This window comes from Sesamum indicum, linkage group LG5, assembly GCF_026168435.1.
Source record: "Sesamum indicum cultivar Baizhima isolate 11 linkage group LG5, ASM2616843v1, whole genome shotgun sequence".
Classification (NCBI taxonomy): domain Eukaryota; kingdom Viridiplantae; phylum Streptophyta; class Magnoliopsida; order Lamiales; family Pedaliaceae; genus Sesamum; species Sesamum indicum.
In genome coordinates this window covers 1,724,700-1,740,238 of record NC_142661.1, presented here as the reverse complement: position 1 = coordinate 1,740,238, position 15,539 = coordinate 1,724,700, and the positions used below count along the sequence as shown (strand labels likewise).

General features: G+C 30.9%; 1 protein-coding gene across 1 annotated transcript; it reads right to left on the bottom strand.

The window, feature by feature from the left end:
• Nucleotides 1–4,956: 4,956 nt before the first annotated feature.
• LOC105162840 (VIN3-like protein 2) lies at nt 4,957–10,095 on the bottom strand. The gene is made up of 5 exons (XM_011080990.3): nt 9,878–10,095; nt 9,619–9,712; nt 7,470–8,136; nt 6,873–7,177; nt 4,957–6,517 (listed from the first exon to the last, which is right to left on the bottom strand). Exons 2-5 carry the CDS (start codon nt 9,638–9,640, stop codon nt 5,340–5,342), a joined length of 2,172 nt encoding a protein of 723 aa, XP_011079292.1. The 5' UTR covers nt 9,641–9,712; nt 9,878–10,095; the 3' UTR covers nt 4,957–5,339.
• Nucleotides 10,096–15,539: the final 5,444 nt, after the last annotated feature.

Here is a 15,539-nt window from a genome sequence, read left to right as displayed (position 1 = left end):
GAGGTTTTATCTTTTTATAATTATTCATAGCTTAATATTAAAAAAAATAACATAAAAATGATATCTTTAATATCATTTCACATTTAATTATAGTAGGAAGTTTCACGTGCAATGCACATGTAAGAATATATTTTTAGATTTGAATATAGAATTTATTAGTTAGTAAAGATATTAAACTCATAGTTTATTTATATTTCTATTATTGAATCATTAGTATATAATCTTTTTTCAAAAAACTTGATAATAATTGCTTTAGTTGATGAAGAAACCATTTAATTTGTTATTTGTGACGAATGCTAAATTTAATTGATAATATTAGATAAAAGTTTTGTTCCTTAAAATTGAAATTTTGCATTTCATATTTAATAGTTATTATGTTTAATGATTTCATATTAGAACAAGTTAGCACAAAAGTAAAATATAATATATAAAGCATCCAATATTAAAATAAAATTAATGAAGTCCCCTGTTTTTGGATTCTTTATAAGAAATTATAATTTAGTAAAATTGGTCATGTTTTATTTTTAATATAGGAAAAAATGCTAATAACCCTTTTGTGATATTGTAAGTGGGCAAATTACCCCCTTATAAAAAATAAATAGCGATTTATCTTCTTATATTTTTTAAAATATAACAATTTATCTCCTTATGCTTTTTAAAATGGAGCAATTAACCTCCGTGTATAAGGAGGTAAATTGCTTTATTTTAAAAAGTCTAGAGGGTAAATTGCTATATTGTTTTTATAGAGTAAGGTGTTCATTTTCAATATCATAGGGGGGTAAATTGCTATTCACCCTATTAATATATATTTTCTATTCTTTTAATTTTACTTTGTGTTTGTTATATATTTTTCTGAAATATCATATCTCGAATTCTTTTTTTTTTAAATGTAATGTGAAGTAATTTTAAACTAATTATTTATTAAATATTTTTTATAAAAAATTAATCTAATTAGACATATCCATATTAATTTGTATTAAGATGTCCTATAATTATTCTAATTATATTTTACTATCAATTTTTAAAGTTTGTCAAAATATTGTTTACATTCTTCATTAGCTTCTAAATTTAAAATATTATTCTTTACATTTTTAACTTCAAATTTTTAGTGTGATTTCTTAATCTATTAATTCATAGAAATTTAATTGGCATTATATTTATTATACAATAGTACTTTATTTTTTTAAAAACCTTAATTTTTATATACGCATACTATAAAACTTTCAACCGATTTCTATACTGAAAATTGATGGTTTTTATTTGGAATTTTCTAATATTTATTCTTTATTATTTTTTTTAATGTTTTGAAGTTTGGATTAATATATATTTACATCTTAGTTATATGCCATTTATTTTAAATCTTATAGTTCCCAGGTAAATTAATTTTTTAAAAAATATTTAAAATATTTCTTGCAAATTAACGTTAAAATTTAGGATAAATTGTATAAAATTCCCCTGTGTTTTCAGAATTTAGTTAAAAACTCCTTGTATTAAAAAAAACCCTGTATTTTATAAAATACATCAAAAAATCCCTCTCTATTAGAAACTAACAGAGAGTGTCTGACACTCGTCTATTGTACAAGTAGGCCTCATTTTATGACCTTTTTTTGGATTACTTTAAGTGTACGTATAATGTCCATTTTGCTCCTTTCTTTCACACTTAATTATATCTTAAATTAAATTATTTTATTTTGAATATATTTAATTAATTTAAATTATTTATTGAGTCCAAATATATCGTAATAAATTGTATTTACTTATAAAATATATTAATGTGATGTAAAAAGTATATAAATTTGTTAAAGATTAAAATTTTAAATTTATAAAACACAATACAAATATAATTTACTAAAATTCACTTTTCAAATAAAAGAATTATGCAATATAAAAGTCACTTAGAATAATTGTATATTATTAACTCAATTAGATTATTATTTACCAAATAAATTCTTTCACACATAAATAATGCTAATTAAATATAAAAAAATTAATATCAATTATTTTAAATTATATTATTTATTATAAAGAATCTTAAAATTAAATATTAAAATTATTAGTGTTTAAATTTTGAATATATTAAATTATTTATATTACTTTTAAAAAATATTTTTTTTTTAATCTTCTTCTCCATCACCGGCCACTACAGGCCGACGATGGTGCTTGGGCTACAGAAGTCGCCTTCTTCTCTTGGCGACGACAGTCATCAAGGTCAAAACTACGGGGGCAACGTCGCCCCTCGATTTTGGTTGCCGCCTCCTTCCAGTGAGCGCAAGGTCCCCCATTACAGGAGTGGTCAACTACGAGCAGGCGATCTCACCGTCGCCTTCTTTTTTATCGTCATTGCCCAGAAAAGTCTAGGCGACGGCTTCCCCGCCCACATAGACGGGGGACTTTGCTGCCTAAATTTTGTATAAATACATATTTATATATATTATATATAGTGTATTGTATAATATATTTTTATAATATATATTATATATAGTGTATGTATAGTATATATAAATATATTTTAAATTACTTAAAATTTAAATCATTCATTGTTTACAATTAAAGATAAACGGTTGTCATAAAAAGGGTATAATGGATAATTTAACAAAAAATTAATGGTGTTAGGATTTACTTAACGGGAGAGAGTATGCAATATTTTGAAAAATACAGAGGGTCTTTTTCCTATTTTTTTAACATAGAAAGTTTTTAACTAATATATATGTTATGCAACTTACCCTGAAATTTATTTATATTTTAGAATATATCATTCATTCCCTAAGTAATTCAGACAAATTAAAATTACCAAATAATTTTATGCTTTTAGCTCATTTCCTCGCTATGAATGATTACTAAATAATTACTGCTTTGATAGAATTTGATTCTTATAACTAATTCTTATTTAGAAATAATTATATGTGCACCCCTGTAATATATGACTTGTTTATAGAGATCACCCATGTCTTTTTTATAATTACATATACACCACCAGAAACATCAAAATTATTTACACAAATCACCATCAATTTTTAAAAAATTACACCCCCCCCCCCATGTATCAATATCATTACAATACCCTTATTCTTTGGTTGTTAGGGGTGGTTAATGTAATTATGTGAAAGGTATGGATAGTTTATATAAATACACCATAAATTAGGAAGTGTAAAAGTAATTATCCCTCTAATTTATTATTGAAAAGAGAACCACAGAAAAAATACGACATCTCCTCACAATCATAATAAACACTAAAAAGATTCTCACTATCACAAGTTGCACTTAGTAGTAGTATTTTATCTCCACTATATTATATGCTATAAATTAAAAGTACGTGAAAGTATAATCTTAAAATAATTTGCTACTACTAAAATTAAAATAAAATTAATTAGTAAGAAGTCACCAATGTTAAATTTTTGGAAAGCATTAATTAAGATTGATAATTTTTATTTAAATTTTCATGATATTTATTCTTGGCAAAATTGTAAAACTAGTCCTGTATTTATGGAAATTGGCAAAATTGGTCCCATAACCATGAGACTAACAATTTTAGTCTTTTATGTTTTAAATTTATAGCAATGTTGATCCTTCTGACCAAAAGTAACCAAAAAACAAATCAAATTAGGGATTAGGGTTTTGATGAAAAATGGACATTACATATGGTTAAAGACCACCCACCACCACTACACAGTCGGTCGTCGGAATTTTTTTCGGTACGTCTCTGGCCACGCACACCATCACTGAACTCTCCGTCAGACACTGATTCCAACCCTACAACATGTGTTTCAATCAGAGTTCAAATGAACCCCTAATTGCTTATCATAGTCTTGCCCTAAAACCTAAATTTGTTTTATTTCTTTTCTAGATTCGCCGCCGTCCGACATATCCATTGTTCGAGATCACCACCAATCAACTCCCCATCCTCCGGTGAGTTGATTGCACCCAAGCCCATTCATTTTTGTCCACTATCCGCCGATTTTCTTCATTTTCATTTTTGCCACTTTTTTGCCGCGCCCACGATGGGTCTCGCCGGCGGACAAACACCCTTGTATTTGCTCCCATGGCACTCACATCCCTCCGATCAGTTTCCATCAACGGCACCATCCACGTCACGATTTCTTTATCGTTTGACTTTTTTCTTATATGTTTTAATTTAATGGTAAATTTCGGTCCTTTCGACCAAAATTACCCGCCCCTTACCATGTCAGCAGCCACGCAAGACACCATCTGTTTAAGTTGAGACTAGTTGGCAGTCAGAAACATAAGCTCCAATTTTTTTGGGTAATTTGGCTGAAAGGACCAAAATTGCCACTAAATTAAAACGTATAGGACTAAAATTTTTAGTCCAGCAGTTATAGGACTAATTTTCCACCCTCCTATACTTACAAGGCTAATTTTGCCACCCCTATACTTATAGGACTAATTTTACAATTTTGTCTTTATTCTTTCATATATATATATATATATGTATGTATGTATTTTGAAGTTTATTATTTTTATGTATTATTCTGATATTATTCATTTTAAGTTATATTATGCTATAGTAAAATAATATTAATAAAGTATTTAAAAATATCGTCTAACAAATTAATGGCCTAAACATATGATTAGTCTATTGTTTTAGTAGGATTGTACGTTCTCATGTAGTTTAGAAGTATTAGAACTCTTAAATAGTCTTCTTTCAAAAGAATTTTATACTTTCATAATTAATTTTATTTATTATTATAAAGATTACTTAAATAAGAATAGGAATGTCTTTTCACAATGAGGAACAGACACATAAAAAATTCATAATAGTATAGACATAGATTTTGCAATCCCTTCAACAAAATACTATATTATATTATCACATAGGATAACACATACAATATATCAAACCAAACATTATCTAATGAATGATGAGATTAGTTATCATTTCATTTCCTATCCCACCAAATTTCATCACGCCTAATCCTATCTTACGAACCAAACAAAGCATTTGAGTATTAATGATAAATTGCACTTAATCAGAGAAAATATCAGACAAGACTGCCTGATTGGATACATGCAAGAACGACATTTTGCAGCTTAGCCTATGTACAATGCAAAAACTAATACTTCCATCTTTCACCAGAACATGAAATTTGAATTCCCCCCTCATGCACTACAACATAAAAGAGCTACAGATAGCCAGGAATTTCCAGAGCAAAAAAAAACAGACATGATCTTATAACACCAGCAAATATCTTAGTACCAAGTTTGTAAATGATGCTAGTTTCTATGAAGAATGATCAAGAAATTCCTAAGTCGAAAGAATAAAGCAGGCAGATCTCCTTAAATCTGCATGCTTAATCCCACAGTACTGGAATTTGTCGAACGTCTCAGTGCCAGAGCTTCGTGCAAAATCCAGCTGGTACCGTAGAACATCTCTTGTTTGAAATGACATCTGTGAAGGCGTCAATAAGTTGTCCAGCAAGAGATTCAGGATCTTCAATAAAAGTGTCGATGAATACTTTCACGACACGGACCTCTTGAGAGGTCGCTCTCAAGCTGTACCACGTCAAGAATTTCTGCCTAAATGCTGTCTCTATATGACCATCGCACTCCAACCACCGGATGACTTTCACATAGTACTCGAAATCTTTGTCCCCGATCCCAGAACACTCCTCCTCTTGCCTTTCTCCACTTCTCTTCTTAGAAGAGCTACCGGCCTGAGGCTCCTTTTCCCCTTCGGAACCAATATCGGCATCTTTGCCATTGAATTTGTATCTGTTGCTCCTCCCAGTGTCATCCTTCACATTCTCAAACTTGCAGGGAGTGATAGGCAAGCCCGCTTCTGAACTATCCACAATGGGAACACATTCTAAGCCAGTCGGAAGAGGTGTATTAGACCCATTCTCGGTGCTCGTTTCCTCAACCATCTGACCATTTGATGATTCTTTGTTTCTGGGATTCAACAGAGCATCACCACTTGGGGTGCAGCTAGTTTTCACCATGCTATATTCTTCATCCAACAAAGAAATTATGTCTCCAGGAGTCTCCTTCTGGCTCTTCTGACCCGAGAAGTTGATGGTGTCATCAACCATATCTGCAGTCATTTTACCAGCATTACCATTAAAAGGAAGAAAATTGTTATCCCCTCTGTTTTCATCCTCATCGTCCACTGAAGAAGGATTAGAGAGACTGCTGCAGTTAGTAGCGGGACTTTGGCTTCTTTCCACCTCTGAGCTCTTAGAGTTCAGATTTCGCAGCTCATCTTGAGACGTTACTGTCTGGAACTGAAATTCATGGAAGCCCATCTCTCTGTCGGAATCGAGGATAACAACTTTCAGAAAATACTGTGTAGCAGGTGTTAGACCAGAAAGGAGAAACTTTGTATTTGGTTTAAACAATCTACAAGTAGGCTCTATTGGATAGTCTATATCATCAGCTTTCCGATGCCATATGGAGTAACCCACGACATTTCCCATATTTGAATCATCAGAATTCAGAACCACCGCTAATGATGAGTCACGGACATCTTCAAATCTGACAAGCTTCGAGGCAAGTGTATTGCAATCTGGATAGATAATAAACCCCATGAATGGAGTCAGATGACAAACACTTGTCTTGACCAACAGTAAGGGAATATACAAAAGGCAGGATAACTGTTTTTTAGGTGTGGGAATAGGACCTAGTTGCACAAACACACACAGCAAGATTTTTCTTATGTATGCCGGGTGTGAAAACACCAAAAAGTGAGGATCGAACCACATTAGTAGTGGAACCTGTATTATAAGGACATGGTCAATCCTCACCGTATGGTAATTTTCCCGAAGAGTGCATGTAAGAATTGTTCCACAAAGAGACATAGAGATAGAGACAGAGACAGAGACAGAGATGGAGAGATAGAGAGAGAGAGAGAGAGAGAGCACCAGAAGGCACATCAGACAGCCGGTTAGAAAGCATCAAGTCAAGAGACTCCACAGCAGAAGCACAAATCCTCTGAATTTCAGGGCCTGATGAGAGCCTGTTCACAATCCCTCTAGCCTTCTTCACAGGTAAACCAGTTAGAGGACCCACTTCTTCTTCGAGCATTTTGACAGCTTCACCAATGATTCCATACAGATTCTGGTAATGTTTAGTACCAGCAAGAATCTTTTGGCCTAAGGAGAGCCGATAGCACAATATGTCGACCCGCCTGGTGTCCCTCGCCACTATTAGTTGCTTTCTCCAAGAGCTGCAATATCCCTTCTACATTGTTACTATTATTACTTTATCATGAAATGACCCATGGAAAATGATGAAAAAGTTGGACGTAACGGAAATTCATAAGCAGTCTCCAGTGACAATGAACCCCTACAGAAATCAAAGTTCATACACACTACTTCTCTTATATGAGAGAAGCAGAAATTGCAGGCAACAAAATCGCAACTCTAGAAGCAATGGGAATCTCATAATGTTGCACTATTAATCTTCGAAATATACCAGAAAACCAACAAAACAAATAAGAAGCAAGATTGGAAGTTTACCTGAGCAAATCGTTCACCTTTCCACAAGATACACAACAGAAGCTCCCATCAAGCCCCTTATCCTGCCTGTCCTGTGAGATGCCAGAATTTTCATGTCGTAAGGCACATTCGAGGTGACATGACATACCACATGACACACCATGAAATGGAGGGTCCGTGTTGCAAATTAACCACAGGCTTGGGTCCTTGTTATCATCATACTGGCGACAAATGCAGCATGAACACCGCTTGCAGAAAGCATCCCCAAGATTCATTTTAGCCTTGCAGGCTGAATTCTTGCAATACATAGTACTACCAGAATCAACATCAGGAACAACAGTTGCAGCACCATTTGTAGCAACAACCAGGTGATTTGGGTGGTCTGATTTCCGTTGCCTTTTAGGAGTCCTCTCACCATTTTCTAGTTCAGAAACATTTTCAGTTCCAAGCTCTTGCGATTTCTTTTCATATACAATTTTCAGAAGGTGTTCTATTAATTTTAACTTTGTTAATCCTGTGTATTTCCTTTCCTTTCCAAGCTCTACGCAGAGGATTTGCAATATTTCCTGGCGGCTCCATGCCTGTAGCATTTCTGTGGCACCATCTGGCCACTTTGACACTTCATAGACTAGTTCTCTCTTTTGCTCCATGCTCAACTTACTGCATTTTGATGGATCATATACTAATGCTGGACCCAAAAGCAATAACAGTCATCAAAAAATGTAGTGGTTCTCAACACAATTCTTCAGACAAATAGTTGATGTCAGTATTAAAAATAAAACGGGAGAATGACGAGCAGACAACATAACGACAGGAAAAGAGTAGCAATACTAGGTGAAAGAGGGACGAATGCAACTGCAGAGGATGGATCCAAAATCACCAGTTTTACTTCTTTCCTGGATTTCATGCCACTTAACTATGCATGGAATCATTACTCGAAACAACATAAACCTAAAACGTTCTCTTCTTTTATAATGCATGCGGCTTCATTCTCTTATTGATATAATAAAGGTCTGACCAACAGCAAAAAAACAAAGAAAGAATAAACTGAAAAGAAAAAGGATCACAGACCAAATAGCAATCAAATGAGAAAGCAACACGATAAATATTGCAAGCAAGTTGATTATAGCCATGTCTCAAGTAGGGCCATATATAGAACACACTTTCTTGGCTGCATAATATTTGTCCCTTTGAGATATACAAATACCTTTCCTATACTTGCATAGACATAGATAAAAATCAAGTGTGATGCTAAAATACGCAATAAATATGGAAAAGAACAAGCTAACTCATGCGTACTATGGCGCCCGTACATATCTGCAGTCAAGTCCACAGTTTGACACCCCAAATCAAGAAAACACAAACAATGGAAGACAATGGATTAGGCTACTGATAAAAGATCATATGGCTTATACAGGTCGCCCAAAGGTCTTATGAAATTATTCAGAAGTGAGAAACTTTACATCCTTGACTTTCGAAATGCCACTCCACCCACCCCACCCCAGTTGAAATTCCTTGAAGATTGAGAAACTAAATAATCAAATGTAATATTCTAAGCACAAAATACATCAATTTGACAGATAATATATACAAATTCATTCCACAAATTTAGGTAACCATCTTGCACACTAGAAGAGAGAGAGAGAGAGAGAGAGAGAGAGAGAGAAGATAATAATAAAAACAAGAAAAAGACAGCTGGCTGCTCATTGGCATCTTCATCATAGATGATTTTTTTCTTTTTTCTTAATAAGCATCTATGGAATTAATTGTTTTAGGTAGAGATGAAAGCCATAGAGAGTAGGTAATTCATAAATACTGATACATTATCTGACAACAAAATAAGTAATTATATATAGGAAAAAGAAAAAGAAACAAAAACAATAATGGAGTGTGAGTGAGCATGCGTGTCGATTTCATCGAAACATAAATCAAACAGAAAAACCAAAATATGAATTCAACAAACACTAATTCATGCCTGCAGTCAGACTACCAAATAGATCGACCAAGAATTTAACGACCCATTATGAACGAAATCTCCAAAACAAAGAATCTTTATTTTCTTTTACATAAAAAGTATCGAAAAATAGTCCAATGAACAACACAAACAAGAACCAAGATAAACAACTTGTCCAAGAAATACGGAAAAATAATGAAAAGAAAGAATCTTTACCCTCCAAAGCGGAAGCATCCATGGCCGCTCTTCTGTTCACAATAACAAAAGATTACGCCCACATTACCACCAAAAGCCCATTTGCTCCTGAAACCTGAAAGACAAAATTTTTGAACCCCACATACAAACACATAGAAAGAAACCCGTTCTTGTGTGTGTGCTTATGTGTGTGTGTGTTTCATATCTACATACACAAATACATATATATGTAAGAGAGAGAGAGAGGAGAGGGGAGAGAAAAAAAATAGAATACAATTACCAAGAAAAGGGAGAAGAGAGAATTCATGAAGAGATGGGTCCAAGACGTGGGTTTTTCAGCACCCGAAGCACCAATTGCAATTCTTGTATATACAAATAAATATATCTTGTGTGTATGTATGTATGTATGTATGTATGTGTGTGTGTAGAGAGGAGAGAGAGAGAGACAGACAGAGGATGAGAGGGGTGTATTTATGTGTGAGAGAGAGAGAGAGAGAGAAGGGCAGTTGAGAGGGATGAGAAAAGTAAGAGGAAAAAAAACCGAATAAATAAAAGAGGGTAAGAGAAGCAACAGATGGAAAAAAGCGGCTGAATGTACAAATCCCCTTTTCACCTTTTTCCACACTTCCCCAATTGCCCAATCACAATTTCACTTTTATTATTTATTTTTTTTATTATATTTATAAATAAATATATTTATTTAATTAACATAAAAGCCTGACATAAGTAGCCAAGTTGGTGTTCAAAATTAATTAAGATTTCAGTTTTCAAGATTTTTGTATTATTATTTATTTGACTATAAATTACCACCGACTAATATAGATAGTGTTGGATCAAGCAGGTATATCTTTATGTCAAAAATTACAGCTGGCAGCAATGATATATTTTCAATCTTTAAAGACTACATCACTCTAGAACACTGTTTTTTAACTACGATCCTTTAACGGGAACCGTCGTTGCTAGACACATTTTACTTTGAGCGGCCACATTTTAATTATGACTCTTTCGTAAAAGGAATGGCAACCGCACAAGCTCATAGTTCCCCTCCCTAGTAATTGTCTCAGATGTAACGTGTTAATTACGACTCTCTATAATAGCAATTGTTGTTACGCACGTTAATAGTTAATTCCCTGATAATTATTTTAAATCCCACGATTTAGATGCAGGCCTTCTGTGAGAGCAGTTGTTGTTGCACAACCTAACAATCCTACCCTCCCTAGCGATTGCCATGAGGGTCATTATTGGTCGGCAATACTCTTTCCAATAATTTGTCACAACGGCTACAAGAATCATTCTAATTAGGTTAAATTCATACTATATTCGATGTTTTGTGCATCAAATATATAGATAATTGTCACAATACATGTTAATAATCCCCTCCTGACAACTGATCATTACAAGAATCAACCTATAACCTTAGTTTTGATACCAGTCATAGATCATATACAAATCATTATGCTACAAGCTACGATCAACAATATCGATGCAGCTCAAAATTTTAAATTATAAAATATTGATGGAATTTGAATTTACAATATTTTAGCCATGATCTCTTGCTTTTATAAGGGATAATTATACTTTTCTTCCTGAAATTTGGTGTAATTACACATATATTTCTTGTAATTCAAAAAAAATTATATTAACCCCGATTGACTTATTACCGACTTATTGCAGGTCAAATAGATCTTTTTATGATCAAATTACCCTAATACGTCTTGACATGTTAATGCATGTAAGGAAGTATATCTTCACCGTTATAAAGGTAGCTTAGTTCGAAAATAAAATTATTTGACCTGTAATAAGTCAGTAATTAGTCAATCAGGGGATCAATTTCTATTCAAAAACTTTTTTTTTATTAACAGTACCAAATTCAGTGAATTTTAATTAATAATAAGACTTATTTGTTAGATGGAAGCAAACATCAAAAGTGTTAAATGTAACTTTCTAAAATATAAGGGGTTTCTATATAAAATTACACGAAATCTTATAGGAGGAGAGTATAATTATTCCTTTGATTATTCATAATATGATAATATATATAATTGGTTTACTCATATATATTGTGTTGGTCAATCTTTGTACATAATTGGGAACAACATAAATCAAATCCCAATTCAATCAACCCAACTTTTGCCTTGTCCTTTCCTTTAATTGGGATATTTTATATTTTTTTTTCAACTTTTATTTTCATTTGTTTATGAATTCTTTAAGGCCATAAATAGCCAATCTTGTAAATTCTTTATGAAAAGATTGAATTCCAAATGTAATTTTTTGCATTAAAGTTGCTTTGGTCTATCAACAAATACATCAAACTATCCATTCAAAAAGTGCATCCAAAATTGTGAAATATATAGTTGTTGCAATTTTATAAAGTTTCAAGAAGAGAATATAATACTTTAGCTTCAAAGTTTTCTAATTAATTAAACTTTTGTTCTACGCAACTTTCTATGATATTATCAATGAGCAAATTATTCAATTATAAAAAAAAATAGCGATTTTCCGTTTTGTATTTTTTAAAATACAGCAGTTTACCTTCCTAAAGCAATAAACTGCTTTATTTTAAAAAATATAGGGGGGTAAATTGTCATTTTTTTTATAGGGATAATTTGCTCATTTCCAATATTACAGAAGGATAAATTGCATTAAACCCTTTGTTTTATGAAATGTCTCGTGAGTTAATAAATATTAGAGATTTTTTTAAAAATATTTCAAAATCCCTATAAAAATTTACAAAATCAAATTAATATGTAGAATAATTGTGAAAAATAAAATTAAAAATTATCAAATTGCTGGTTTACTTCCCTTCGATTCATACCAAGTGAAAGTAAATCTCGAAATACTTTGTTGAATATGATGAAAACAAATTGGGTAAAAAAAATTAATTTTTATAGTTTCATCAATTAGCTCTTTTCTTTTCATTATGAATAAGGAAAAATCAAAATGAGAAATTTATATTTGTAAGTTCTTCTAGAAAAAACAAGAAATAAAAATAACGTATATTAATGGGAGAACGGAAATAGATATAAACGAAAAAATAAAAATATAGTTGGAGTAAAATTAAGCATATATATATATATATGCATAATTTTAAAATATTTTAATAAAGGTAAAGTAGTAATGTCCATCTCAATATTTAAGGGTTATATAATTATTTTTTATTTAAAAAATTATTTATAATTTTTAAAATAATAAAGGGATTCATAATTCTGCTAAACTTCAATAAATGTGTATGTTTTTGTATAACAAATAGTCCCTTCATTAGTGAAAATTTATAAAATTTGCTGATATAACAAAAAGATTAGAAAAAATCTATATTAAACATTGACTTATTGCAGGTCACATAAATTTTCACGTAGGTATGTGAAGATATATATCTTCACCGTTACAAGAATAGTTTAGTTCGAGAAAAAATTGTTCGAGTTGCAATAAGTGAACAATCAGTTAATCGGGTGTAAATATTAATTCTCGTTCAGTTCTTTTTGTTAATATCGACAAATTTAGTAAATTTTAACTAATGGTGGGACTTATTTGTTAGATAAAAATAAAATCTCAGAGGTGCTATATATAATATTTTAAATTATATGGGGTTTATATATAATTACACCAAATCTAAGGAAAACTAGTGTAATTATCCCTTAAATATATGTCCTATGTGCGTCTGTATTTTAAATATGGTGTACTAGCAAACAGAGAATAGTTATTTGAGTTAAGCATGAATGACAATTATGTAGCTTAGGTTTCAAAGTTTTCAAAACTTACCAAACACAGCGGAAATTGGGCTCATCTATTTAAGAGCGCACGCCCTTAAAATAGCGACTTTTGGGTTTTTGTGTAATAAATAGGCACATAATCGTCATTTTAAAGGACCAAAAATGAATGTAACCTAAATTACATAAAAGTAAGACTGTTAAACGATCAGCTCATCAAAAAATAATTATTAATATTTTTCTGATATTTGATAAAATTATGCAATCTTTAAATATAATGAAATAATCAACTTTGTTCTCGTTGAGTTCTTTTTTTTTTTGAAAAAAAAAAAGAATGATTGTAAAAAAATTGGCGACCACATGGCGATGGCGATGGCGATGTTAGCAGCGGTGGTTGAAGAGTACATTGCGGATGGTGATGGCAGCGACGCGGCGGCGTCGGTGGTGGTAGACCCAGGCATGAAGAATTTGTAACCATTAGAAGAATTACAATATTTAATTACAGTTAATTGTCATGATTAATAATCGTCATTTATCATGATTTTTTGTCATAGCCACTAATATTATAGCTAATAGTATTTTTTTTTTCCTGATGAACTACGGACTTGAAATTCATAATTCCAAATCCATTATCCAAATACAGCCTAAAAAGTAAACGAGTAAACTTAAGCGGTCTCGTCAAATTTCAAAAATATTATAAAATGCTTGAAAGCTTATAAGATATTATTCCGTACACTATAAACCACTACGATTTGAAAATCATGACAAATTAATATTATCTACCACGAGAAATTGATGCATAAAACTTAAATTTTGACAATGATTAATCAATATTTGTCATAATTTTACCTACTACTGAAATATTTATCATGGTTTTTACCTATAGTTAATATTTTGGCTTTATTTATAGAACAACGACTGCGCAGTTGTATTTGGTATATTTTTTTAACTTTTAACCATAACAATTAATTATAACGAAAAGTCGTGTATTTTAACAATTTTTTTTAAATAAATTAATAAATTATCATGACTAATATACTACAAGATTCATCATCTTATTTTACTTAAATATTTTAAATAATTATTTTAAAATAATAATTTGACATATTGTAAACTTTAAAAGTATTTTATAAAATAGGGACAATTACACTGCCCTCCCCTGAGGTTTGGTAATTATACGTAAACTCCTTTTAGTTTGAAAAATTACATCTAACACTCCTAATGTTTGCTTCTGTCTAACAAATAAGTCCCTACATTAGTCAAAATTTACAGAATTTATTGATATTAATAAAAAAAATTATATTTATCTCAAATTTGACTTAATATTGACTTATAGTAGGCAAATACATTTTTTATAACAAAATTATCCTTGTACGTCTTCTTGTGTTAATCCATGTAAGGAGGTATATCTTTACCGTTGTAAGAGTAACTTAGTCTGATTGATTTGTAATACATCAATCGACTGTAAATATCAATTTTCATTCAGTTTCTTCGTTAATATCAGCAAATTCAATAAATTTTGACTAGTGGGGAATTTATGTGTTAGATAAAAGCAAATCTTAGGGATGCTAAACGTAATTTTTCAACCCACATAGAATTTATGTGAAATTACATTAAATCTCAAAAGAGGCGGTATAATTATCCCTATAAAATATATGGATTTATAAAAAAAGATAAAAATTAATAGCATTAGCCAAACACCATCTTACACACGCAACTCAATGTACGGAAGACCTCCGATCAATAGATGTTGAGATCAAGAATATTTAATACCACAAATTTCAAACTGTTATAATGAGATTTATTATAATTATAAAAAAAAATTATTATTTAAAAATTCATAAGTATCCTATTAAAATGAGTAGTTATCTAATAAAATATATTTTTTTATAATAATCTATTATAAGGGTATTTATTTTATGATTGTCAATTCAAAATATTATTTATAAATTTTTAAATAATAATAAAGTATTTATAATTATTTAATAACCTATAATAGTTTGTTTAAATAAATTTATTATGATTATCGTAATTAAAAATAAAAATTACTATGTTACTTTGGTGAATATTTGTTAAAACATTGCTCAACGAATAGTGATATGTGGCATGTGATTCGAATATTTTGTAAGGCAAATCGAGTCAAATTTATTCTACGTTCAGTGTTTTGTGTATTGTGTATTCGGATGGTTGTTGATTGTTACTCGTCTCGTATTTCTTAATTTTAAATAATGGTGT